This window comes from Oncorhynchus kisutch, unplaced genomic scaffold (genome assembly GCF_002021735.2).
Source record: "Oncorhynchus kisutch isolate 150728-3 unplaced genomic scaffold, Okis_V2 scaffold3978, whole genome shotgun sequence".
Classification (NCBI taxonomy): domain Eukaryota; kingdom Metazoa; phylum Chordata; class Actinopteri; order Salmoniformes; family Salmonidae; genus Oncorhynchus; species Oncorhynchus kisutch.
This window is the reverse complement of record NW_022265923.1, coordinates 101,718-129,166: the sequence shown is the minus strand read 5'-3', so window position 1 is coordinate 129,166 and position 27,449 is coordinate 101,718. Positions and strand designations below refer to the sequence as shown.

General features: G+C 46.1%; 1 protein-coding gene across 1 annotated transcript; it reads left to right on the top strand.

The window, feature by feature from the left end:
- Positions 1 to 265: 265 nt before the first annotated feature.
- On the top strand, positions 266 to 27,449 carry LOC116372953 (zinc finger protein 2-like). The gene is made up of 2 exons (XM_031821459.1): positions 266 to 925; positions 20,948 to 27,449. The coding sequence occupies exons 1-2, from the start codon at positions 511 to 513 to the stop codon at positions 22,264 to 22,266; spliced, it is 1,734 nt and encodes a 577-aa protein (XP_031677319.1). The 5' UTR covers positions 266 to 510; the 3' UTR covers positions 22,267 to 27,449.

Sequence of the window (27,449 nt, the reverse complement as noted above, 5' to 3'; positions counted from 1 at the left end):
GTAGGAGCAGTTTGGACCTACTCAGTACTGTTACACCGTGTAGGAGCAGTTTGGACCTACTCAGTACTGTTACACCGTGTAGGAGCAGTTTGGACTGCTTATATATATATATATAATGAAATAAATTAAAACCTACTTTTTGTCTCAAAATAAAATAAACATTTCCCTTGACTGTTACCCTCCCACCCAGCAGATGGCGACGTGCCTTTTTTCAGGCAATGCTGCCAGTGTGACTGACGTATAATCTAATGGACTGGACGCTTCTACAACAATGGCGAGTTTTTCACCTCCGTAGCTTTGAACCAACATAGACGAAAACATTGCAGCTCTTTAAACGCTTTCGGTGTATATTAGCCACGGTGTTTTAAACACACTTGTCGTATCTACTAGTTATTTACCCACTTTAATTTTATATTTACATTGTTGTTAGCTAACTGGCTGAGTAAATTAGCAGTAGTGCTAGTCTAGTCACTAATGCTAACTAGCTAACATTTAGCTAACATCCCAACCATGAGCTCACTAAACGAGTCCCCCACTTCTAAAGAGGAGGTCTGCTGGACGGAGAAAGAAGCTCTGGGGCTGAACATTGTCGTGAAAGAGGAGAAGGGAGAAGAGGATGTCACCGTAAAAAAAGAAACAGAGGTTGAGGCTGTTACAGTGAAAGAAGAAGAGAAAGACGTTAAATTGACAGAAGATGAAGACGCGTTCAGAGTGAAAGAGGTGGAGGATGTTACAGTAAAAGAAGAAGATGAGGATGCAGGGGAGGAGGGGGAGATGACTGTCACAGTGAAAGAAGAGGAAGAGAAAGAGGGGATGACTGTCACAGTGAAAGAAGAGGAAGACGTTTTTGAAATGAAGGAAGTGGAGGAGATTACTGTCACATTGGAAGAAGAGGAGGAGGAGACAGGAGATCTGATTAACAACAGTGAGTAATATCTTAAACACAGGGGTACAAACTCTGCAGTTGTTGAACCGATGTGTGGTTTTAAAGGGGTATTCTACTGAAGTTCTACACTTTAATAGTTCTGTGCTGTAGGAATCGTTAAAGCTACAAGGAGACGGGGACGGCCAACAAAACGTTTATGGATCAAATGCTTCCTGTTAGACATTTGTAAACATGTGAATATCTCTTTCTGTAGTGCTTTGCTCAGTGTCTTTGCTTGACATCACAGCAAAAATCAACTAATGTCTGACTTCAAATGATGAAGAGGACAGAATCAAAACAATGAAGGATCATTTTGATCTGGGTGAAATGTATTTACATTTTCTTTTTCTTTTTACCACAGAGGTTATTTAAAATCCCAAAATCCTTAATAGTATTTTGACCCACACGTGGATCAATCTTTCAGAAACCATTGATTTCAAAGCTTAGCAACACATACAACTCTATGCACGAGGACTTATTTTCGTCTCCTACTGACCCCTGAGGAGCCTCCACTGGGAGACTCATCTGTTGGGTTGGTAGAGTGTGGAAAGAGGCTGTCCAAGACTCATCTGTTGGGTTGGTAGAGTGTGGAAAGAGGCTGTCCAAGACTCATCTGTTGGGTTGGTAGAGTGTGGAAAGAGGCTGTCCAAGACTCATCTGTTGGGTTGGTAGAGTGTGGAAAGAGGCTGTCCAAGACTCATCTGTTGGGTTGGTAGAGTGTGGAAAGAGGCTGTCCAAGACTCATCTGTTGGGTTGGTAACATGTGGAAAGAGGCTGTCCAAGACTCATCTGTTGGGTTGGTAGAGTGTGGAAAGAGGCTGTCCAAGACTCATCTGTTGGATTGGTAACATATGGAAAGAGGCTGTCCAAGACTCATCTGTTGGGTTGGTAACATGTGGAAAGAGGCTGTCCAAGACTCATCTGTTGGGTTGGTAGAGTGTGGAAAGAGGCTGTCCAAGACTCATCTGTTGGGTTGGTAGAGTGTGGAAAGAGGCTGTCCAAGACTCATCTGTTGGGTTGGTAGAGTGTGGAAAGAGGCTGTCCAAGACTCATCTGTTGGATTGGTAACATATGGAAAGAGGCTGTCCAAGACTCATCTGTTGGGTTGGTAGAGTGTGGAAAGAGGCTGTCCAAGACTCATCTGTTGGGTTGGTAGAGTGTGGAAAGAGGCTGTTGAGAGCAGTCCATTTTATGACCTGCCAGGTGGGAGTTATTGCTATATGACAATATAAATCATTATGGCCTTAGACCTGCCAGGTGGGAGTTATTGCTATATGACAATATAAATCATTATGGCCTTAGACCTGCCAGGTGGGGGTTATTGCTATATGACAATATAAATTATTATGGCCTTAGACCTGCCAGGTGGGGGTTATTGCTAAATGACAATATAAATCATTATGGCCTTAGACCTGCCAGGTGGGGGTTATTGCTATATGACAATATAAATCATTATGGCCTTAGACCTGACAGGTGGGGGTTATTGCTATATGACATGACAATATAAATCATTATGGCATTAGACCTGCCAGGTGGGGGTTATTGCTATATGACAATATAAATCATTATTACTTAGACCTGCCAGGTAGGGGTTATTGCTAAATGACAATATAAATCATTATGGCCTTAGACCTGCCAGGTGGGGGTTATTGCTATATGACAATATAAATCATTATGGCCTTAGACCTGCCAGGTGGGGGTTATTGCTATATGACAATATAAATCATTATGTACTTAGACCTGCCAGGTGGGGGTTATTGCTATATGACAATATAAATCATTATTACTTAGACCTGCCAGGTGGGGGTTATTGCTATATGACAATATAAATCATTATGGCCTTAGACCTGCCAGGTGGGGGTTATTGCTAAATGACAATATAAATCATTATGGCCTTAGACCTGCCAGGTGGGGGGTTATTGCTATATGACAATATAAATCATTATGGCCTTAGACCTGCCAGGTGGGGGTTATTGCTATATGACAATATAAATCATTATGGCCTTAGACCTGCCAGGTGGGAGTCATTGCTATATGACAATATAAATCATTAAAAGCTTGAAGTCAGTCGTGAAAAATAAAGGGATATTCTGTTTCCATTCAATGTTATACACAATAAGCAGTTATATATCAATTCTATATACTTCAAATAAATTCTATTCAATACTCTATTCAATAACAACAACCGAAATATCTACTAAAATGTTCTTTCTGATATCTAAATGTCTCTAACCAGTCGTTAGTTCTATTTCTGAGGTTAAGAGACAAAAACCCTGGCTGTTCATTCTATAGTTTCTGGCCAATCACACTGGTTGTTCATTCTATAGTTTCTGGCCAATCACACTGGTTGCTCATTCTATTGTTTCTGGCCAATCACACTGGTTGTTCATTCTATTGTTTCTGGCCAATCACACTGGTTGTTCATTCTATTGTTTCTGGCCAATCACACTGGTTGTTCATTCTATAGTTTCTGGCCAATCACACTGGTTGTTCATTCTATTGTTTCTGGCCAATCACACTGGTTGTTCATTCTATTGTTTCTGGCCAATCACACTGGTTGTTAATTCTATTGTTTCTGGCCAATCACACTGGTTGTTCATTCTATTGTTTCTGGCCAATCACACTGGTTGTTCATTCTATAGTTTCTGGCCAATCACACTGGTTGTTCATTCTATAGTGTCTGGCCAATCACACTGGTTGTTAATTCTATAGTGTCTAGCCAATCACACTGGTTGTTCATTCTATAGTGTCTAGCCAATCACACTGGTTGTTCATTCTATAGTGTCTAGCCAATCACACTGGTTGTTCATTCTATAGTGTCTAGCCAATCACACTGGTTGTTCATTCTAAACAGAAATGGTTGCTATGCAGGCTGTCGAACATTCTTCTCCCTTGCTAGCTAGCCAACTAGAGCTAATATTCACATCAACCTCTGCAGCTGGAATGAAACTAAACAAACTAGATGTATTGTTTTAGACTTTTTTTCTATTGATATTCTTTGTATAATATAATAATATATTCACAATCCTGCAAGATGCTTGATTTCACCAGGCTGGTTTAGAAAAGTTTGTCTCATCTGGTCACGTCCATTCCCTATGGCAGGGCAGAGATCACCTTTCAAAATGTCAACGTTGTTGCTGTGGTGGTCACGTCCATTCCCTATGGCAGGGCAGAGATCACCTTTCAAAATGTCAACGTTGTTGCTGTGGTGGTCACGTCCATTCCCTATGGCAGGGCAGAGATCACCTTTCAAAATGTCAACGTTGTTGCTGTGGTGGTCACGTCCCAGACCGGTCCCAGTTGGTAATGATAATGATGGTAAACACAGACAGGTCCCAGTTGGTAATGATAATGATGGTAAACACAGACCGGTCCCAGTTGGTAATGATGGTAAACACAGACCGGTCCCAGTTGGTAATGATAATGATGGTAAACACAGACAGGTCCCAGTTGGTAATGATGGTAAACACAGACCAGTCCCAGTTGGTAATGATGGTAAACACAGACCGGTCCCAGTTGGTAATGATGGTAAACACAGACCGGTCCCAGTTGGTAATGATGGTAAACACAGACCGGTCCCAGTTGGTAATGATGGTAAACACAGACCGGTCCCAGTTGATAATGATGGTAAACACAGACCGGTCCCAGTTGGTAATGATAATGATGGTAAACACAGACCGGTCCCAGTTGGTAATGATGGTAAACACAGACCGGTCCCAGTTGGTAATGATGGTAAACACAGACCGGTCCCAGTTGGTAATGATGGTAAACACAGACCGGTCCCAGTTGGTAATGATGGTAAACACAGACCGGTCCCAGTTGATAATGATAATGATGGTAACACAGACCGGTAATGAGGGTAACACAGACCGGTCCCAGTTGGTAATGATGGTAAACACAGACCGGTCCCAGTTGGTAATGATGGTAACACAGACCGGTCCCAGTTGATAATGATGGTAACACAGACCGGTCCCAGTTGGTAATGATGGTAAACACAGACCGGTCCTAGTTGGTAATGATGGTAAACACAGACCGGTCCCAGTTGTTATAGGATGGTAAACACAGACAGGTCCCAGTTGGTAATGATGGTAAACACAGACCGGTCCCAGTTGATAATGATAATGATGGTAAACACAGACAGGTCCCAGTTGGTAATGATGGTAAACACAGACCGGTCCCAGTTGGTAATGATGGTAAACACAGACCGGTCCCAGTTGGTAATGATGGTAAACACAGACCGGTCCCAGTTGATAATGATGGTAACACAGACCGGTCCCAGTTGGTAATGATGGTAAACACAGACCGGTCCCAGTTGATAATGATGATAAACACAGACCGGTCCCAGTTGGTAATGATGATAAACACAGATCGGTCCCAGTTGGTAATGATGGTAAACACAGACCGGTCCCAGTTGGTAATGATGGTTAACACAGCCTGGTCCCAGTTGATAATGATGGTAAACACAGACCGGTCCCAGTTGGTAATGATGGTAAACACAGACCGGTCCCAGTTGGTAATGATAATGATGGTAAACACAGACCGGTCCCAGTTGGTAATGATGGTAAACACAGACCGGTCCCAGTTGGTAATGATGGTAAACACAGACCGGTCCCAGTTGGTAATGATGGTATCACAGACCGGTCCCAGTTGATAATGATGGTAAACACAGACCGGTCCCAGTTGATAATGATGGTAAACACAGACCGGTCCCAGTTGGTAATGATAATGATGGTAAACACAGACCGGTCCCAGTTGGTAATGATGGTAAACACAGACCGGTCCCAGTTGGTAATGATGGTAAACACAGACCGGTCCCAGTTGGTAATGATGGTATCACAGACCGGTCCCAGTTGATAATGATGGTAAACACAGACCGGTCCCAGTTGATAATGATGGTAAACACAGACCGGTCCCAGTTGGTAATGATAATGATGGTAAACACAGACCGGTCCCAGTTGGTAATGATGGTAAACACAGACCGGTCCCAGTTGGTAATGATGGTAAACACAGACCGGTCCCAGTTGTTATAGGATGGTAAACACTTATGTACCATTCTAGCCCCATCTTAACCCTTATGTACCATTCTAGCCCCATCTTAACCCATTTATGTACCATTCTAACCCCATCTTAACCCCTTATGTACCATTCTAGCCCCCATCCTAACCCATTATGTACCATTCTAACCACATCTTAACCTATTTATGTACCATTCTAGCCCCATCTTAACCCTTTATGTACCATTCTAGCCCCACCCCAACCCCTTATGTACCATTCTAACCCCATCTTAACCCCTTTAAGTACCATTATATCCCCATCTTAACCCTTTATGTACCGTTTTAGCCCCATCTTAACCCCTTATGTACCATTATAGCCCCATCTTAACCCATTATGTACCATTCTAGTAGCAAACCAACAATTTGCCACTAGGTGTCGTTATAGTAATTTTAAGAGATTACACCTAAATATATAAACATGTTACATTGCTGTTTAATAACGAGTCACCAAAATATGTTCTATACGTATATATTCTTTTGCGTACAAAATGTGTAACGGTTGGAGAGGCAAAAGAGGGGATTTGTAAAAAATCTTGCTATTTGCAAACCAAATGTTAGGCTATAAAGCATGGGGTAATAATGTCTCAATGATTCTTTCTAGTGGATAATAGTTTATGAATTGCCTGGCAGGGCTGTGGAACAGTGGAGATTCGTTTATAAATTGCCTGGCAGGGCTGTGGGACAGTGGAGATTAGTTTATGAATTGCCTGGCAGGGCTGTGGAACAGTGGAGATTAGTTTATAAATTGCCTGGCAGGGCTGTGGGACAGTGGAGATTAGTTGATGAATTGCCTGGCAGGGCTGTGGAACAGTGGAGATTAGTTGATGAATTTCCTGGGAGGGCTGTGGGACAGTGGAGATTAGTTTATGAATTGCCTGGCAGGGCTGTGGGACAGTGGAGATTAGTTTTGAATTGCCTGGCAGGGCTGTGGGACAGTGGAGATTAGTTGATGAATTGCCTGGCTGGGCTGTGGGACAGTGGAGATTAGTTTATGAATTGCCTGGCAGGGCTGTGGGACAGTGGAGATTAGTTTTGAATTGCCTGGCAGGGCTGTGGGACAGTGGAGATTAGTTGATGAATTGCCTGGCTGGGCTGTGGGACAGTGGAGATTAGTTTATGAATTGCCTGGCAGGGCTGTGGGACAGTGGAGATTAGTTTTGAATTGCCTGGCAGGGCTGTGGGACAGTGGAGATTAGTTGATGAATTGCCTGGCTGGGCTGTGGGACAGTGGAGATTCGTTTTGAATTGCCTGGCAGGGCTGTGGGACAGTGGAGATTAGTTGATGAATTGCCTGGCTGGGCTGTGGGACAGTGGAGATTAGTTTATGAATTGCCTGGCAGGGCTGTGGGACAGTGGAGATTAGTTTTGAATTGCCTGGCAGGGCTGTGGGACAGTGGAGATTAGTTGATGAATTGCCTGGCAGGGCTGTGGGACAGTGGAGATTAGTTTATGAATTGCCTGGCTGGGCTGTGGAACAGTGGAGATTAGTTGATACATTTCCTGGCTGGGCTGTGGGACAGTGGAGATTAGTTTATGAATTGCCTGGCAGGGCTGTGGGACAGTGGAGATTAGTTGATGAATTGCCTGGCTGGGCTGTGGGACAGTGGAGATTAGTTTATGAATTGCCTGGCAGGGCTGTGGGACAGTGGAGATTAGTTTTGAATTGCCTGGCAGGGCTGTGGGACAGTGGAGATTAGTTGATGAATTGCCTGGCTGGGCTGTGGGACAGTGGAGATTAGTTTATAAATTGCCTGGCAGGGCTGTGGGACAGTGGAGATTAGTTTATGAATTGCCTGGCAGGGCTGTGGAACAGTGGAGATTAGTTTATAAATTGCCTGGCAGGGCTGTGGGACAGTGGAGATTAGTTGATGAATTGCCTGGCAGGGCTGTGGAACAGTGGAGATTAGTTGATGAATTTCCTTGGAGGGCTGTGGGACAGTGGAGATTAGTTTATGAATTGCCTGGCAGGGCTGTGGGACAGTGGAGATTAGTTTTGAATTGCCTGGCAGGGCTGTGGGACAGTGGAGATTAGTTGATGAATTGCCTGGCTGGGCTGTGGGACAGTGGAGATTAGTTTATGAATTGCCTGGCAGGGCTGTGGGACAGTGGAGATTAGTTTTGAATTGCCTGGCAGGGCTGTGGGACAGTGGAGATTAGTTGATGAATTGCCTGGCTGGGCTGTGGGACAGTGGAGATTAGTTTATGAATTGCCTGGCAGGGCTGTGGGACAGTGGAGATTAGTTTTGAATTGCCTGGCAGGGCTGTGGGACAGTGGAGATTAGTTGATGAATTGCCTGGCAGGGCTGTGGGACAGTGGAGATTAGTTTATGAATTGCCTGGCTGGGCTGTGGAACAGTGGAGATTAGTTGATACATTTCCTGGCTGGGCTGTGGGACAGTGGAGATTCGTTTTGAATTGCCTGGCAGGGCTGTGGGACAGTGGAGATTAGTTGATGAATTGCCTGGCTGGGCTGTGGGACAGTGGAGATTAGTTTATGAATTGCCTGGCAGGGCTGTGGGACAGTGGAGATTGGTTTTGAATTGCCTGGCAGGGCTGTGGGACAGTGGAGATTAGTTGATGAATTGCCTGGCAGGGCTGTGGGACAGTGGAGATTAGTTTATGAATTGCCTGGCTGGGCTGTGGAACAGTGGAGATTAGTTGATACATTTCCTGGCTGGGCTGTGGGACAGTGGAGATTAGTTTATGAATTGCCTGGCAGGGCTGTGGGACAGTGGAGATTAGTTGATGAATTGCCTGGCTGGGCTGTGGGACAGTGGAGATTAGTTTATGAATTGCCTGGCAGGGCTGTGGGACAGTGGAGATTAGTTTTGAATTGCCTGGCAGGGCTGTGGGACAGTGGAGATTAGTTGATGAATTGCCTGGCTGGGCTGTGGGACAGTGGAGATTAGTTTATAAATTGCCTGGCAGGGCTGTGGGACAGTGGAGATTAGTTTATGAATTGCCTGGCAGGGCTGTGGAAAAGTGGAGATTCGTTTATAAATTGCCTGGCAGGGCTGTGGGACAGTGGTGATTAGTTGATGAATTGCCTGGCAGGGCTGTGGAACAGTGGAGATTAGTTGATGAATTTCCTGGGAGGGCTGTGGGACAGTGGAGATTAGTTTATGAATTGCCTGGCAGGGCTGTGGGACAGTGGAGATTAGTTTTGAATTGCCTGGCAGGGCTGTGGGACAGTGGAGATTAGTTGATGAATTGCCTGGCTGGGCTGTGGGACAGTGGAGATTAGTTTATGAATTGCCTGGCAGGGCTGTGGGACAGTGGAGATTAGTTTTGAATTGCCTGGCAGGGCTGTGGGACAGTGGAGATTAGTTGATGAATTGCCTGGCAGGGCTGTGGGACAGTGGAGATTAGTTGATGAATTGCCTGGCAGGGCTGTGGGACAGTGGAGATTAGTTTTGAATTGCCTGGCAGGGCTGTGGGACAGTGGAGATTAGTTGATGAATTGCCTGGCTGGGCTGTGGGACAGTGGAGATTAGTTTATGAATTGCCTGGCAGGGCTGTGGGACAGTGGAGATTAGTTGATGAATTGCCTGGCTGGGCTGTGGGACAGTGGAGATTAGTTTATGAATTGCCTGGCAGGGCTGTGGGACAGTGGAGATTAGTTGATGAATTGCCTGGCTGGGCTGTGGGACAGTGGAGATTCGTTTTGAATTGCCTGGCAGGGCTGTGGGACAGTGGAGATTAGTTTATGAATTGCCTGGCAGGGCTGTGGGACAGTGGAGATTAGTTTTGAATTGCCTGGCAGGGCTGTGGGACAGTGGAGATTAGTTGATGAATTGCCTGGCAGGGCTGTGGGACAGTGGAGATTAGTTTATGAATTGCCTGGCTGGGCTGTGGAACAGTGGAGATTAGTTGATACATTTCCTGGCTGGGCTGTGGGACAGTGGAGATTCGTTTTGAATTGCCTGGCAGGGCTGTGGGACAGTGGAGATTAGTTGATGAATTGCCTGGCTGGGCTGTGGGACAGTGGAGATTAGTTTATGAATTGCCTGGCAGGGCTGTGGGACAGTGGAGATTAGTTTTGAATTGCCTGGCAGGGCTGTGGGACAGTGGAGATTAGTTGATGAATTGCCTGGCAGGGCTGTGGGACAGTGGAGATTAGTTTATGAATTGCCTGGCTGGGCTGTGGAACAGTGGAGATTAGTTGATACATTTCCTGGCTGGGCTGTGGGACAGTGGAGATTAGTTTATGAATTGCCTGGCAGGGCTGTGGGACAGTGGAGATTAGTTGATGAATTGCCTGGCTGGGCTGTGGGACAGTGGAGATTAGTTTATGAATTGCCTGGCAGGGCTGTGGGACAGTGGAGATTAGTTTTGAATTGCCTGGCAGGGCTGTGGGACAGTGGAGATTAGTTGATGAATTGCCTGGCTGGGCTGTGGGACAGTGGAGATTAGTTTATAAATTGCCTGGCAGGGCTGTGGGACAGTGGAGATTAGTTTATGAATTGCCTGGCAGGGCTGTGGAACAGTGGAGATTAGTTTATAAATTGCCTGGCAGGGCTGTGGGACAGTGGAGATTAGTTGATGAATTGCCTGGCAGGGCTGTGGAACAGTGGAGATTAGTTGATGAATTTCCTGGGAGGGCTGTGGGACAGTGGAGATTAGTTTATGAATTGCCTGGCAGGGCTGTGGGACAGTGGAGATTAGTTTTGAATTGCCTGGCAGGGCTGTGGGACAGTGGAGATTAGTTGATGAATTGCCTGGCAGGGCTGTGGGACAGTGGAGATTAGTTTATGAATTGCCTGGCTGGGCTGTGGAACAGTGGAGATTAGTTGATACATTTCCTGGCTGGGCTGTGGGACAGTGGAGATTAGTTGATACATTTCCTGGCAGGGCTGTGGGACAGTGGAGATTAGTTGATACATTTCCTGGCTGGGCTGTGGGACAGTGGAGATGAGTTGATACATTTCCTGGCTGGGCTGTGGGACAGTGGAGATGAGTTGATACATTTCCTGGCTGGGCTGTGGAACAGTGGAGATTAGTTGATACATTTCCTGGCTGGGCTGTGGAACAGTGGAGATTAGTTGATGAATTGCCTGGCTGGGCTGTGGGACAGTGGAGATTAGTTGATGAATTTCCTGGCTGGGCTGTGGGACAGTGGAGATTAGTTGATGAATTGCCTGGCTGGGCTGTGAGACAGTGGAGATGAGTTGATGAATTGCCTGGCTGGGCTCTGGGACAGTGGAGATTAGTTTATGAATTGCCTGGCTGGGCTTTGGGACAGTGGAGATTAGTTTATGAATTTCCTGGGAGAGCTGTGGGACAGTGGAGATTAGTTGATGAATTGCCTGGCTGGGCTGTGGGACAGTGGATATTAGTTTATAAATTGCCTGGCAGGGCTGTGGAACAGTGGAGATTAGTTTATGAATTTCCTGGCAGGGCTGTGGGACAGTGGAGATTAGTTGATGAATTGCCTGGCAGGGCTGTGAGACAGTGGAGATGAGTTGATACATTTCCTGGCTGGGCTGTGGGACAGTGGAGATTAGTTTATGAATTGCCTGGCTGGGCTTTGGGACAGTGGAGATTAGTTGATGAATTGCCTGGCTGGGCTGTGAGACAGTGGAGATTAGTTGATGAATTGCCTGGCTGGGCTGTGAGACAGTGGAGATTAGTTGATGAATTGCCTGGCAGGGCTGTGAGACAGTGGAGATTAGTTGATACATTTCCTGGCTGGGCTGTGAGACAGTGGAGATTAGTTGATGAATTTCCTGGGAGAGCTGTGGAACAGTGGAGATTAGTTGATACATTTCCTGGCAGGGCTGTGAGACAGTGGAGATTAGTTTATGAATTGCCTGGCAGGGCTGTGGGACAGTGGAGATTAGTTTTGAATTGCCTGGCAGGGCTGTGGGACAGTGGAGATTAGTTGATGAATTGCCTGGCTGGGCTGTGGGACAGTGGAGATTAGTTGATGAATTGCCTGGCAGGGCTGTGGGACAGTGGAGATTAGTTTTGAATTGCCTGGCAGGGCTGTGGGACAGTGGAGATTCGTTTTGAATTGCCTGGCAGGGCTGTGGGACAGTGGAGATTAGTTGATGAATTGCCTGGCTGGGCTGTGGGACAGTGGAGATTAGTTTATGAATTGCCTGGCAGGGCTGTGGGACAGTGGAGATTAGTTTTGAATTGCCTGGCAGGGCTGTGGGACAGTGGAGATTAGTTGATGAATTGCCTGGCAGGGCTGTGGGACAGTGGAGATTAGTTGATGAATTGCCTGGCAGGGCTGTGGGACAGTGGAGATTAGTTTTGAATTGCCTGGCAGGGCTGTGGGACAGTGGAGATTAGTTGATGAATTGCCTGGCTGGGCTGTGGGACAGTGGAGATTAGTTTATGAATTGCCTGGCAGGGCTGTGGGACAGTGGAGATTAGTTGATGAATTGCCTGGCTGGGCTGTGGGACAGTGGAGATTAGTTTATGAATTGCCTGGCAGGGCTGTGGGACAGTGGAGATTAGTTGATGAATTGCCTGGCTGGGCTGTGGGACAGTGGAGATTCGTTTTGAATTGCCTGGCAGGGCTGTGGGACAGTGGAGATTAGTTTATGAATTGCCTGGCAGGGCTGTGGGACAGTGGAGATTAGTTTTGAATTGCCTGGCAGGGCTGTGGGACAGTGGAGATTAGTTGATGAATTGCCTGGCAGGGCTGTGGGACAGTGGAGATTAGTTTATGAATTGCCTGGCTGGGCTGTGGAACAGTGGAGATTAGTTGATACATTTCCTGGCTGGGCTGTGGGACAGTGGAGATTCGTTTTGAATTGCCTGGCAGGGCTGTGGGACAGTGGAGATTAGTTGATGAATTGCCTGGCTGGGCTGTGGGACAGTGGAGATTAGTTTATGAATTGCCTGGCAGGGCTGTGGGACAGTGGAGATTAGTTTTGAATTGCCTGGCAGGGCTGTGGGACAGTGGAGATTAGTTGATGAATTGCCTGGCAGGGCTGTGGGACAGTGGAGATTAGTTTATGAATTGCCTGGCTGGGCTGTGGAACAGTGGAGATTAGTTGATACATTTCCTGGCTGGGCTGTGGGACAGTGGAGATTAGTTTATGAATTGCCTGGCAGGGCTGTGGGACAGTGGAGATTAGTTGATGAATTGCCTGGCTGGGCTGTGGGACAGTGGAGATTAGTTTATGAATTGCCTGGCAGGGCTGTGGGACAGTGGAGATTAGTTTTGAATTGCCTGGCAGGGCTGTGGGACAGTGGAGATTAGTTGATGAATTGCCTGGCTGGGCTGTGGGACAGTGGAGATTAGTTTATAAATTGCCTGGCAGGGCTGTGGGACAGTGGAGATTAGTTTATGAATTGCCTGGCAGGGCTGTGGAACAGTGGAGATTAGTTTATAAATTGCCTGGCAGGGCTGTGGGACAGTGGAGATTAGTTGATGAATTGCCTGGCAGGGCTGTGGAACAGTGGAGATTAGTTGATGAATTTCCTGGGAGGGCTGTGGGACAGTGGAGATTAGTTTATGAATTGCCTGGCAGGGCTGTGGGACAGTGGAGATTAGTTGATGAATTGCCTGGCTGGGCTGTGGGACAGTGGAGATTCGTTTTGAATTGCCTGGCAGGGCTGTGGGACAGTGGAGATTAGTTTATGAATTGCCTGGCAGGGCTGTGGGACAGTGGAGATTAGTTTTGAATTGCCTGGCAGGGCTGTGGGACAGTGGAGATTAGTTGATGAATTGCCTGGCAGGGCTGTGGGACAGTGGAGATTAGTTTATGAATTGCCTGGCTGGGCTGTGGAACAGTGGAGATTAGTTGATACATTTCCTGGCTGGGCTGTGGGACAGTGGAGATTCGTTTTGAATTGCCTGGCAGGGCTGTGGGACAGTGGAGATTAGTTGATGAATTGCCTGGCTGGGCTGTGGGACAGTGGAGATTAGTTTATGAATTGCCTGGCAGGGCTGTGGGACAGTGGAGATTAGTTTTGAATTGCCTGGCAGGGCTGTGGGACAGTGGAGATTAGTTGATGAATTGCCTGGCAGGGCTGTGGGACAGTGGAGATTAGTTTATGAATTGCCTGGCTGGGCTGTGGAACAGTGGAGATTAGTTGATACATTTCCTGGCTGGGCTGTGGGACAGTGGAGATTAGTTTATGAATTGCCTGGCAGGGCTGTGGGACAGTGGAGATTAGTTGATGAATTGCCTGGCTGGGCTGTGGGACAGTGGAGATTAGTTTATGAATTGCCTGGCAGGGCTGTGGGACAGTGGAGATTAGTTTTGAATTGCCTGGCAGGGCTGTGGGACAGTGGAGATTAGTTGATGAATTGCCTGGCTGGGCTGTGGGACAGTTGAGATTAGTTTATAAATTGCCTGGCAGGGCTGTGGGACAGTGGAGATTAGTTTATGAATTGCCTGGCAGGGCTGTGGAACAGTGGAGATTAGTTTATAAATTGCCTGGCAGGGCTGTGGGACAGTGGAGATTAGTTGATGAATTGCCTGGCAGGGCTGTGGAACAGTGGAGATTAGTTGATGAATTTCCTGGGAGGGCTGTGGGACAGTGGAGATTAGTTTATGAATTGCCTGGCAGGGCTGTGGGACAGTGGAGATTAGTTTTGAATTGCCTGGCAGGGCTGTGGGACAGTGGAGATTAGTTGATGAATTGCCTGGCAGGGCTGTGGGACAGTGGAGATTAGTTTATGAATTGCCTGGCTGGGCTGTGGAACAGTGGAGATTAGTTGATACATTTCCTGGCTGGGCTGTGGGACAGTGGAGATTAGTTGATACATTTCCTGGCAGGGCTGTGGGACAGTGGAGATTAGTTGATACATTTCCTGGCTGGGCTGTGGGACAGTGGAGATGAGTTGATACATTTCCTGGCTGGGCTGTGGGACAGTGGAGATGAGTTGATACATTTCCTGGCTGGGCTGTGGAACAGTGGAGATTAGTTGATACATTTCCTGGCTGGGCTGTGGAACAGTGGAGATTAGTTGATGAATTGCCTGGCTGGGCTGTGGGACAGTGGAGATTAGTTGATGAATTTCCTGGCTGGGCTGTGGAACAGTGGAGATTAGTTGATGAATTTCCTGGGAGGGCTGTGGGACAGTGGAGATTAGTTTATGAATTGCCTGGCAGGGCTGTGGGACAGTGGAGATTAGTTTTGAATTGCCTGGCAGGGCTGTGGGACAGTGGAGATTAGTTGATGAATTGCCTGGCAGGGCTGTGGGACAGTGGAGATTAGTTTATGAATTGCCTGGCTGGGCTGTGGAACAGTGGAGATTAGTTGATACATTTCCTGGCTGGGCTGTGGGACAGTGGAGATTAGTTGATACATTTCCTGGCAGGGCTGTGGGACAGTGGAGATTAGTTGATACATTTCCTGGCTGGGCTGTGGGACAGTGGAGATGAGTTGATACATTTCCTGGCTGGGCTGTGGGACAGTGGAGATGAGTTGATACATTTCCTGGCTGGGCTGTGGAACAGTGGAGATTAGTTGATACATTTCCTGGCTGGGCTGTGGAACAGTGGAGATTAGTTGATGAATTGCCTGGCTGGGCTGTGGGACAGTGGAGATTAGTTGATGAATTTCCTGGCTGGGCTGTGGGACAGTGGAGATTAGTTGATGAATTGCCTGGCTGGGCTGTGAGACAGTGGAGATGAGTTGATGAATTGCCTGGCTGGGCTCTGGGACAGTGGAGATTAGTTTATGAATTGCCTGGCTGGGCTTTGGGACAGTGGAGATTAGTTTATGAATTTCCTGGGAGAGCTGTGGGACAGTGGAGATTAGTTGATGAATTGCCTGGCTGGGCTGTGGGACAGTGGATATTAGTTTATAAATTGCCTGGCAGGGCTGTGGAACAGTGGAGATTAGTTTATGAATTTCCTGGCAGGGCTGTGGGACAGTGGAGATTAGTTGATGAATTGCCTGGCAGGGCTGTGAGACAGTGGAGATGAGTTGATACATTTCCTGGCTGGGCTGTGGGACAGTGGAGATTAGTTTATGAATTGCCTGGCTGGGCTTTGGGACAGTGGAGATTAGTTGATGAATTGCCTGGCTGGGCTGTGAGACAGTGGAGATTAGTTGATGAATTGCCTGGCTGGGCTGTGAGACAGTGGAGATTAGTTGATGAATTGCCTGGCAGGGCTGTGAGACAGTGGAGATTAGTTGATACATTTCCTGGCAGGGCTGTGAGACAGTGGAGATTAGTTGATGAATTTCCTGGGAGAGCTGTGGAACAGTGGAGATTGGTTGATACATTTCCTGGCAGGGCTGTGAGACAGTGGAGATTAGTTTATGAATTGCCTGGCAGGGCTGTGGGACAGTGGAGATTAGTTTTGAATTGCCTGGCAGGGCTGTGGGACAGTGGAGATTAGTTGATGAATTGCCTGGCTGGGCTGTGGGACAGTGGAGATTAGTTTATAAATTGCCTGGCAGGGCTGTGGGACAGTGGAGATTAGTTTATGAATTGCCTGGCAGGGCTGTGGAACAGTGGAGATTAGTTTATAAATTGCCTGGCAGGGCTGTGGGACAGTGGAGATTAGTTGATGAATTGCCTGGCAGGGCTGTGGAACAGTGGAGATTAGTTGATGAATTTCCTGGGAGGGCTGTGGGACAGTGGAGATTAGTTTATGAATTGCCTGGCAGGGCTGTGGGACAGTGGAGATTAGTTTTGAATTGCCTGGCAGGGCTGTGGGACAGTGGAGATTAGTTGATGAATTGCCTGGCTGGGCTGTGGGACAGTGGAGATTAGTTTATGAATTGCCTGGCTGGGCTGTGGAACAGTGGAGATTAGTTGATACATTTCCTGGCTGGGCTGTGGGACAGTGGAGATTAGTTGATACATTTCCTGGCAGGGCTGTGGGACAGTGGAGATTAGTTGATACATTTCCTGGCTTGGCTGTGGGACAGTGGAGATGAGTTGATACATTTCCTGGCTGGGCTGTGGGACAGTGGAGATGAGTTGATACATTTCCTGGCTGGGCTGTGGAACAGTGGAGATTAGTTGATACATTTCCTGGCTGGGCTGTGGAACAGTGGAGATTAGTTGATGAATTGCCTGGCTGGGCTGTGGGACAGTGGAGATTAGTTGATGAATTTCCTGGCTGGGCTGTGGGACAGTGGAGATTAGTTGATGAATTGCCTGGCTGGGCTGTGAGACAGTGGAGATGAGTTGATGAATTGCCTGGCTGGGCTCTGGGACAGTGGAGATTAGTTTATGAATTGCCTGGCTGGGCTTTGGGACAGTGGAGATTAGTTTATGAATTTCCTGGGAGAGCTGTGGGACAGTGGAGATTAGTTGATGAATTGCCTGGCTGGGCTGTGGGACAGTGGATATTAGTTTATAAATTGCCTGGCAGGGCTGTGGAACAGTGGAGATTAGTTTATGAATTTCCTGGCAGGGCTGTGGGACAGTGGAGATTAGTTGATGAATTGCCTGGCAGGGCTGTGAGACAGTGGAGATGAGTTGATACATTTCCTGGCTGGGCTGTGGGACAGTGGAGATTAGTTTATGAATTGCCTGGCTGGGCTTTGGGACAGTGGAGATTAGTTGATGAATTGCCTGGCTGGGCTGTGAGACAGTGGAGATTAGTTGATGAATTGCCTGGCTGGGCTGTGAGACAGTGGAGATTAGTTGATGAATTGCCTGGCAGGGCTGTGAGACAGTGGAGATTAGTTGATACATTTCCTGGCTGGGCTGTGAGACAGTGGAGATTAGTTGATGAATTTCCTGGGAGAGCTGTGGAACAGTGGAGATTAGTTGATACATTTCCTGGCAGGGCTGTGAGACAGTGGAGATTAGTTTATTAATTGCCTGGCAGGGCTGTGGGACAGTGGAGATTAGTTTTGAATTGCCTGGCAGGGCTGTGGGACAGTGGAGATTAGTTGATGAATTGCCTGGCTGGGCTGTGGGACAGTGGAGATTAGTTTATAAATTGCCTGGCAGGGCTGTGGGACAGTGGAGATTAGTTTATGAATTGCCTGGCAGGGCTGTGAGACAGTGGAGATGAGTTGATGAATTGCCTGGCTGGGCTCTGGGACAGTGGAGATTAGTTTATGAATTGCCTGGCTGGGCTGTGAGACAGTGGAGATGAGTTGATGAATTGCCTGGCTGGGCTCTGGGACAGTGGAGATTAGTTTATGAATTGCCTGGCTGGGCTTTGGGACAGTGGAGATTAGTTTATGAATTTCCTGGGAGAGCTGTGGGACAGTGGAGATTAGTTGATGAATTGCCTGGCTGGGCTGTGGGACAGTGGATATTAGTTTATAAATTGCCTGGCAGGGCTGTGGAACAGTGGAGATTAGTTTATGAATTTCCTGGCAGGGCTGTGGGACAGTGGAGATTAGTTGATGAATTGCCTGGCAGGGCTGTGAGACAGTGGAGATGAGTTGATACATTTCCTGGCTGGGCTGTGGGACAGTGGAGATTAGTTTATGAATTGCCTGGCTGGGCTTTGGGACAGTGGAGATTAGTTGATGAATTGCCTGGCTGGGCTGTGAGACAGTGGAGATTAGTTGATGAATTGCCTGGCTGGGCTGTGAGACAGTGGAGATTAGTTGATGAATTGCCTGGCAGGGCTGTGAGACAGTGGAGATTAGTTGATACATTTCCTGGCTGGGCTGTGAGACAGTGGAGATTAGTTGATGAATTTCCTGGGAGAGCTGTGGAACAGTGGAGATTAGTTGATACATTTCCTGGCAGGGCTGTGAGACAGTGGAGATTAGTTTATTAATTGCCTGGCAGGGCTGTGGGACAGTGGAGATTAGTTTTGAATTGCCTGGCAGGGCTGTGGGACAGTGGAGATTAGTTGATGAATTGCCTGGCTGGGCTGTGGGACAGTGGAGATTAGTTTATAAATTGCCTGGCAGGGCTGTGGGACAGTGGAGATTAGTTTATGAATTGCCTGGCAGGGCTGTGGAACAGTGGAGATTAGTTTATAAATTGCCTGGCAGGGCTGTGGGACAGTGGAGATTAGTTGATGAATTGCCTGGCAGGGCTGTGGAACAGTGGAGATTAGTTGATGAATTTCCTGGGAGGGCTGTGGGACAGTGGAGATTAGTTTATGAATTGCCTGGCAGGGCTGTGGGACAGTGGAGATTAGTTTTGAATTGCCTGGCAGGGCTGTGGGACAGTGGAGATTAGTTGATGAATTGCCTGGCTGGGCTGTGGGACAGTGGAGATTAGTTTATGAATTGCCTGGCTGGGCTGTGGAACAGTGGAGATTAGTTGATACATTTCCTGGCTGGGCTGTGGGACAGTGGAGATGAGTTGATACATTTCCTGGCTGGGCTGTGGGACAGTGGAGATTAGTTGATGAATTGCCTGGCTGGGCTGTGAGACAGTGGAGATGAGTTGATGAATTGCCTGGCTGGGCTCTGGGACAGTGGAGATTAGTTTATTTATTGCCTGGCTGGGCTTTGGGACAGTGGAGATTAGTTTATGAATTTCCTGGGAGAGCTGTGGGACAGTGGAGATTAGTTGATGAATTGCCTGGCTGGGCTGTGGGACAGTGGATATTAGTTTATAAATTGCCTGGCAGGGCTGTGGAACAGTGGAGATTAGTTTATGAATTTCCTGGCAGGGCTGTGGGACAGTGGAGATTAGTTGATGAATTGCCTGGCAGGGCTGTGAGACAGTGGAGATGAGTTGATACATTTCCTGGCTGGGCTGTGGGACAGTGGAGATTAGTTTATGAATTGCCTGGCTGGGCTTTGGGACAGTGGAGATTAGTTGATGAATTGCCTGGCTGGGCTGTGAGACAGTGGAGATTAGTTGATGAATTGCCTGGCTGGGCTGTGAGACAGTGGAGATTAGTTGATGAATTGCCTGGCAGGGCTGTGAGACAGTGGAGATTAGTTGATACATTTCCTGGCTGGGCTGTGAGACAGTGGAGATTAGTTGATGAATTTCCTGGGAGAGCTGTGGAACAGTGGAGATTAGTTGATACATTTCCTGGCAGGGCTGTGAGACAGTGGAGATTAGTTTATTAATTTCCTGGCTGGGCTGTGAGACAGTGGAGATTAGTTTTGAATTGCCTGGCTGGGCTGTGGGACAGTGGAGATTAGTTTTGAATTGCCTGGCTGGGCTGTGGGACAGTGGAGATTAGTTTTGAATTGCCTGGCTGGGCTGTGAGACAGTGGAGATTAGTTGATGAATTTCCTGGGAGAGCTGTGGAACAGTGGAGATTAGTTGATACATTTCCTGGCAGGGCTGTGAGACAGTGGAGATTAGTTTATTAATTTCCTGGCTGGGCTGTGAGACAGTGGAGATTAGTTTTGAATTGCCTGGCTGGGCTGTGGGACAGTGGAGATTAGTTTTGAATTGCCTGGCTGGGCTGTGGGACAGTGGAGATTAGTTGATACATTTCCTGGCTGGGCTGTGGAACAGTGGAGATTAGTTGATACATTTCCTGGCTGGGCTTTGGGACAGTGGAGATTAGTTGATACATTGCCTGCCAGGGCTGTGGGACAGTGGAGATTAGTTGATACATTGCCTGGCAGGGCTGTCGGACAGTGGAGATTAGTTGATACATTGCCTGGCAGGGCTGTGGAACAGTGGAGATGAGTTGATACATTGCCTGGCAGGGCTGTGGGACAGTGGAGATTAGTTGATACATTTCCTGGCTGGGCTGTGGAACAGTGGAGATTAGTTGATACATTTCCTGGCTGGGCTTTGGGACAGTGGAGATTAGTTGATACATTGCCTGGCAGGGCTGTGGGACAGTGGAGATTAGTTGATACATTGCCTGGCTGGGCTGTGGAACAGTGGAGATTAGTTTATAAATTGCCTGGCTTGGCTATGGGACAGCGGATGTGTAGGAATGATTCAAATGGAACTGTTAACAGCCATTACCCGGGATTAACGTGAATAACTAACAGCTATCAACCAATCAGCATCCAGGATCCACATTTTGTGTTTCATAATGAGGGCTCTAGTCTGGATTAAACCTCATAGGAAAACAGTTTTATAATGGAGGTTTCATTCAGGTCTCTCTGTTTAACTAAATACTTTGTTTGTCTTTGGCAGGAGAGAGACCAGTCTCTCCATCTGACAGCAGGAAGAGTCCTTCAGGGGAACCAGACCCTGAGACACCCAAGCCAGCGAGACGACACCACTGCTTCCAGTGTAATATGAGTTTTAAGTGGTTATGGAAGCTGAAAGAGCATGAAAGGAAACACACTGGAGAAAAGCCCTTCCAATGCTCCCAGTGTGGAAATAGATTCTCACGATCACATGACCTAAAATCACATGAGAGGACACACACAGGGGAAAAACCACACAATTGTTCCCAGTGTGGAAAGCTTTTTTCCCATTTAGGGAACCTGAACAAACATAAGCGAATACACTCTGGAGAGAAGCCTTACCCCTGTTCCCATTGTGGAAAGAATTTTAGGTCTTCAGATAACCTGAAAGCGCATGAGAGGACACACACAGGGGAAAAACCTTACCATTGCTCCCTTTGTGGAAAGGATTTTACCAAGTTAAGGAACCTAAAAGAGCATGAGAGGAAACACACAGGAGAAAAGCCTTACGAATGCTCCCAGTGTGGAAAGAGTTTTTCCCATATAGGGAACCTGAACAAACATAAGAGAGTACACTCTGGAGAGAAGCCTTACCCCTGTTCACATTGTGGAAAGAATTTTAGGTCTTCCGATAACCTGAAAGCGCATGAGAGGACACACACAGGGGAAAAACCTTACCATTGCGCCCTGTGTGGAAAGGATTTTACCAAGTTAGGGAACCTAAAAGAGCATGAGAGGAAACACACAGGAGAAAAGCCTTACCACTGCTCCCAGTGTGGAGAGAGATTTTCAAGGTCACTTTACCTTAAAACACACGAGAGGACACATACAGGAGAAAAGCCTTACCACTGCTCCAATTGTGGAAAGAGATTTTCAACATCATCGGACCTAAAAAAGCACCAGAGGACACACACAAGGGAGAAATCTTACCATTGCTCTCAATGTGGAAATAGTTTCTTACGATCACATGACCTAAAATCGCATGAGCTGACACACACAGGGGAAAAACCACATAGTTGCTCCCAGTGTGGAAAGTGTTTTTTGTATTTAGGGAACCTGAACAAACATAAGAAAATACACTCTGGAGAGAAGCCTTACCCCTGTTCCCATTGTGGAAAATTCTTTAGGTCATTAGATAACATGAAGGAGCATGAGAGGACACACACGGGGGAGAAGCTTTACCATTGCGCCCTGTGTGGAAAGAGATATTCACGATCACATGACCTAAAATTACATAAAAGGAAACATACAGGGGAAGAAAATGCACAATTACACACACAGGGGATAAACCACACAGTTGGTCCCAGTGAGGAAAGAATTTAACGCAGTTGGAGAACCTCGTCCCATTGAGGAAATACATTGTCCCGGTCACATGACCTAAAATCACATCAAACCAAACTATATTTATACAGCACCTTTCAGACATGGAATGGAACACAATGGGCTTCACAGGAAAAAAATTATGGGGGAAAAAAACTGAAATATTTACGACACAACAAACATAAGATAAACATTTTTTTAAACTAAACATTAACAATAAAAACAGCACAACTAAAAAGCACCCTGAGGAAAAGAAAAGCAAAAAATGTATTTTAAAATCTCTTTTAGAAATGTCCACAGTTTCAGCTCCCCTCAGGTTTTCTGGCAGGCTAGTCCAGAGTCTGGGGGTATAGTAACTAAAGGCTGCCTCTCCATGCCTCTTGGTCCCCCTCAGGTTCTCTGCCAGGCTAGTCCAGAGTCTGGGGGCATAGTAACTAAAGGCTGCCTCTCCATGCCTCTTGGTCCCCCTCAGGTTCTCTGCCAGGCTAGTCCAGAGTCTGGCGGTATAGTAACTAAAGGCTGCCTCTCCATGCCTCTTGGTCCCCCTCAGGTTCTCTGGCAGACTATACTATACTATTCCAGAGGCTGGCGGTATAGTAACAAAAGGCTGCCTGTCCATGCCTTTTGGTCCCCCTCAGGTTCTCTGGCAGACTATACTATACTATTCCAGAGGCTGGCGGTATAGTAACTAAAGGCTGCCTCTCCATGCCTCTTGATCCCCCTCAGGTTCTCTGGCAGACTATACTATACTATTCCAGAGGCTGGCGGTATAGTAACTAAAGCCTCTCCATGCCTCTTGGTCCCCCTCAGGTTCTCTGGCAGGCTATTCCAGAGGCTGGCGGTATAGTAACAAAAGGCTGCCTCTCCATGCCTCTTGGTCCCCCTCAGGTTCTCTGGCAGGGTATTCCAGAGTCTGGCGGTATAGTAACTAAAGGCTGCCTCTCCATGCCTCTTGGTCCCCCTCAGGTTCTCTGGCAGGGTATTCCAGAGGCTGGCGGTATAGTAACTAAAGGCCTTCTCTCCATGCCTCTTGGTCCCCCTCAGGTTCTCTGGCAGGCTAGTCCAGAGTCTGGCGGTATAGTAACTAATGGCCTTCTCTCCATGCCTCTGGGTCCCCCTCAGGTTCTCTGGCAGGCTAGTCCAGAGTCTGGCGGTATAGTAACAAAAGGCTGCCTCTCCATGCCTCTTGGTCCCCCTCATGTTCTCTGGCAGGCTAGTCCAGAGTCTGGCGGTATAGTAACTAAAGGCCTTCTCTCCATGCCTCTTGGTCCCCCTCAGGTTCTCTGGCAGGCTAGTCCAGAGTCTGGCGGTATAGTAACAAAAGGCTGCCTCTCCATGCCTCTTGGTCCCCCTCAGGTTCCCTGGCAGACTAGTCCAGAGGCTGGCGGTATAGTAACTAAAGGCTGCCTCTCCATGCCTCTTGGTCCCCCTCAGGTTCTCTGGCAGGCTAGTCCAGAGGCTGGCGGTATAGTAACTAAAGCCTCTCCATGCCTCTTGGTCCCCCACAGGTTCTCTGGCAGGCTAGTCCAGAGTCTGGCGGTATAGTAACTAAAGGCTGCCTCTCCATGCCTCTTGGTCCCCCTCAGGTTCTCTGGCAGGCTAGTCCAGAGGCTGGCGGTATAGTAACTAAAGGCTGCCTCTCCATGCCTCTTGGTCCCCCTCAGGTTCTCTGGCAGGGTATTCCAGAGTCTGGCGGTATAGTAACTAAAGGCTGCCTCTCCATGCCTCTTGGTCCCCCTCAGGTTCTCTGGCAGGCTAGTCCAGAGTCTGGCGGTATAGTAACTAAAGGCCTTCTCTCCATGCCTCTTGGTCCCCCTCAGGTTCTCTGGCAGGCTAGTCCAGAGTCTGGCGGTATAGTAACAAAAGGCTGCCTCTCCATGCCTCTTGGTCCCCCTCAGGTTCCCTGGCAGACTAGTCCAGAGGCTGGCGGTATAGTAACTAAAGGCTGCCTCTCCATGCCTCTTGGTCCCCCTCAGGTTCTCTGGCAGGCTAGTCCAGAGGCTGGCGGTATAGTAACTAAAGCCTCTCCATGCCTCTTGGTCCCCCACAGGTTCTCTGGCAGGCTAGTCCAGAGTCTGGCGGTATAGTAACTAAAGGCTGCCTCTCCATGCCTCTTGGTCCCCCTCAGGTTCTCTGGCGGCTAGTCCAGAGTCTGGCAGTATAGTAACTAAAGGCTGCCTCTCCATGCCTCTTGGTCCCCCTGTAGTTTTTATAGCATCTACCTGTACTATTAGTTCATGTATCTCTGTAGTTTTTATAGCATCTACCTGTACTATTAGTTCATGTATCTCTGTAGTTTTTATAGCATAACACATCTATTAGTTCATGTATCTCTGTAGTTTTTATAGCATCTACCTGTACTATTAGTTCATGTATCTCTGTAGTTTTTATAGCATCTACCTGTACTATTAGTTCATGTATCTCTGTAGTTTTTATAGCATCTACCTGTACTATTAGTTCATGTATCTCTGTAGTTTTTATAGCATCTACCTGTACTATTAGTTCATGTATCTCTGTAGTTTTTATAGCATCTACCTGTACTATTAGTTCATGTATCTCTGTAGTTTTTATAGCATCTACCTGTACTATTAGTTCATGTATCTCTGTAGTTTTTATAGCATCTACCTGTACTATTAGTTCATGTATCTCTGTAGTTTTTATAGCATCTACCTGTACTATTAGTTCATGTATCTCTGTAGTTTTTATAGCATCTACCTGTACTATTAGTTCATGTATCTCTGTAGTTTTTATAGCATCTACCTGTACTATTAGTTCATGTATCTCTGTAGTTTTTATAGCATCTACCTGTACTATTAGTTCATGTATCTCTGTAGTTTTTATAGCATCTACCTGTACTATTAGTTCATGTATCTCTGTAGTTTTTATAGCATCTACCTGTACTATTAGTTCATGTATCTCTGTAGTTTTTATAGCATCTACCTGTACTATTAGTTCATGTATCTCTGTAGTTTTTATAGCATCTACCTGTACTATTAGTTCATGTATCTCTGTAGTTTTTATAGCATCTACCTGTACTATTAGTTCATGTATCTCTGTAGTTTTTATAGCATCTACCTGTACTATTAGTTCATGTATCTCTGTAGTTTTTATAGCATCTACCTGTACTATTAGTTCATGTATCTCTGTAGTTTTTATAGCATCTACCTGTACTATTAGTTCATGTATCTCTGTAGTTTTTATAGCATCTACCTGTACTATTAGTTCATGTATCTCTGTAGTTTTTATAGCATCTACCTGTACTATTAGTTCATGTATCTCTGTAGTTTTTATAGCATCTACCTGTACTATTAGTTCATGTATCTCTGTAGTTTTTATAGCATCTACCTGTACTATTAGTTCATGTATCTCTGTAGTTTTTATAGCATCTACCTGTACTATTAGTTCATGTATCTCTGTAGTTTTTATAGCATCTACCTGTACTATTAGTTCATGTATCTCTGTAGTTTTTATAGCATCTACCTGTACTATTAGTTCATGTATCTCTGTAGTTTTTATAGCATCTACCTGTACTATTAGTTCATGTATCTCTGTAGTTTTTATAGCATCTACCTGTACTATTAGTTCATGTATCTCTGTAGTTTTTATAGCATCTACCTGTACTATTAGTTCATGTATCTCTGTAGTTTTTATAGCATCTACCTGTACTATTAGTTCATGTATCTCTGTAGTTTTTATAGCATCTACCTGTACTATTAGTTCATGTATCTCTGTAGTTTTTATAGCATCTACCTGTACTATTAGTTCATGTATCTCTGTAGTTTTTATAGCATCTACCTGTACTATTAGTTCATGTATCTCTGTAGTTTTTATAGCATCTACCTGTACTATTAGTTCATGTATCTCTGTAGTTTTTATAGCATCTACCTGTACTATTAGTTCATGTATCTCTGTAGTTTTTATAGCATCTACCTGTACTATTAGTTCATGGATTTCCCTTGTTGGTCTTGTCTCTTCGGACAGGAACTGCTCTTTTATTATTGATGAATATTGAATGACCTCTGAAGGTACAGTTAAAGGTATCCCAAACAATAAGGGGATTTGCTGAACCTATATTGTACTGGAAATATTCAGGTATAAATGATTTTGTCTTAGTTAAGATTAAATTGTCATCCAGTAAATATTGGTATTGGATTAAAATGTTTAAAATGTAAATTTTAATAAATAATACATTTTCTTCCAGTAAACTTTGATTAAAATGTCCAATATCCCCGTCCACATGCAAATTCTATAAGAATTATGTGAAGGCCAATTAGACAATGGGCTGATCGCATTCTTTCAGGGGTTTTTAGTCTCTAAATATCCACTATTTCTAATGAGTCCATATTTTTTTTTTTTTATTAATTGGTAATTAATATCATCACACCTTTTGAGTTCCTTTGTCCACATGACAGAACACTATTTCACCAACCCCTTTTCCCTTTCCCACGCAGCTTCATCTCAGGATGTAGATCGAGTTTCCTGTTATATTCCTTTTCTTTCAGCCGCATAAAGACTGATCTTTTCCTATAATGTCTTAAACCGTAACAATTCTAACTGGCTATACTTATTGTAGCCCTTACTGTAACTAGACACTGTTCTCAGTCTAAATGGACCATGATTAGTGCTTGTAAAGTTACTGCCATAAGAGGTATTATGAAGGTCAAAAATAGAGATTTCAAATGTCATTAGAAACAGGTTCTAATGCCATTTGTTTGGTTCTGTTTGCCTGTGAGCCAATGCCACGGATGTTAGAAAATGTAGTCAAGATATTGTGTCTAGTAGATCTGAGTAGGTTGATGTGTATGATTGTGGATGTGATTTAGTGAGTGTGTGTAAAATGTCTGGATTAGAGGAAGACTATAATGTGTGATGTCTGAAATAAAGAATAACCCAGCCAGTTTGCATGGTTGAGTGTCTGTGTGTATAACATGGAGTGTAGCCTTAATATTCAGGATGATGATTGTAATCCGTGTCGTATCAACATCATAGAAAAACACATCCCAGCATTTCCATGGTAACGTTGACGTTTCACATGATGATGAAAGAGACCTTGCATTACTATAGAGACGGATTCACTACAGTACAAATGTATCCCGTACATTATGTTATTATTCCCCAACGACCCTGTTCTGATGTCTTCCTGCTTGTTGTAAACATAAATAAACATGTCGACCAAGACAACGGCC

What these genes read in the sequence shown, in the direction of transcription:
- LOC116372953 (XM_031821459.1), top strand. Translation starts at nt 511, where the DNA reads ATGAGCTCACTAAACGAGTCCCCCACTTCTAAAGAGGAGGTCTGCTGG. An exon ending in AGGAGATCTGATTAACAACA is followed by an intron (nt 926 to 20,947) that starts GTGAGTAATATC and finishes TGTCTTTGGCAG; the next exon opens with GAGAGAGACCAGTCTCTCCA.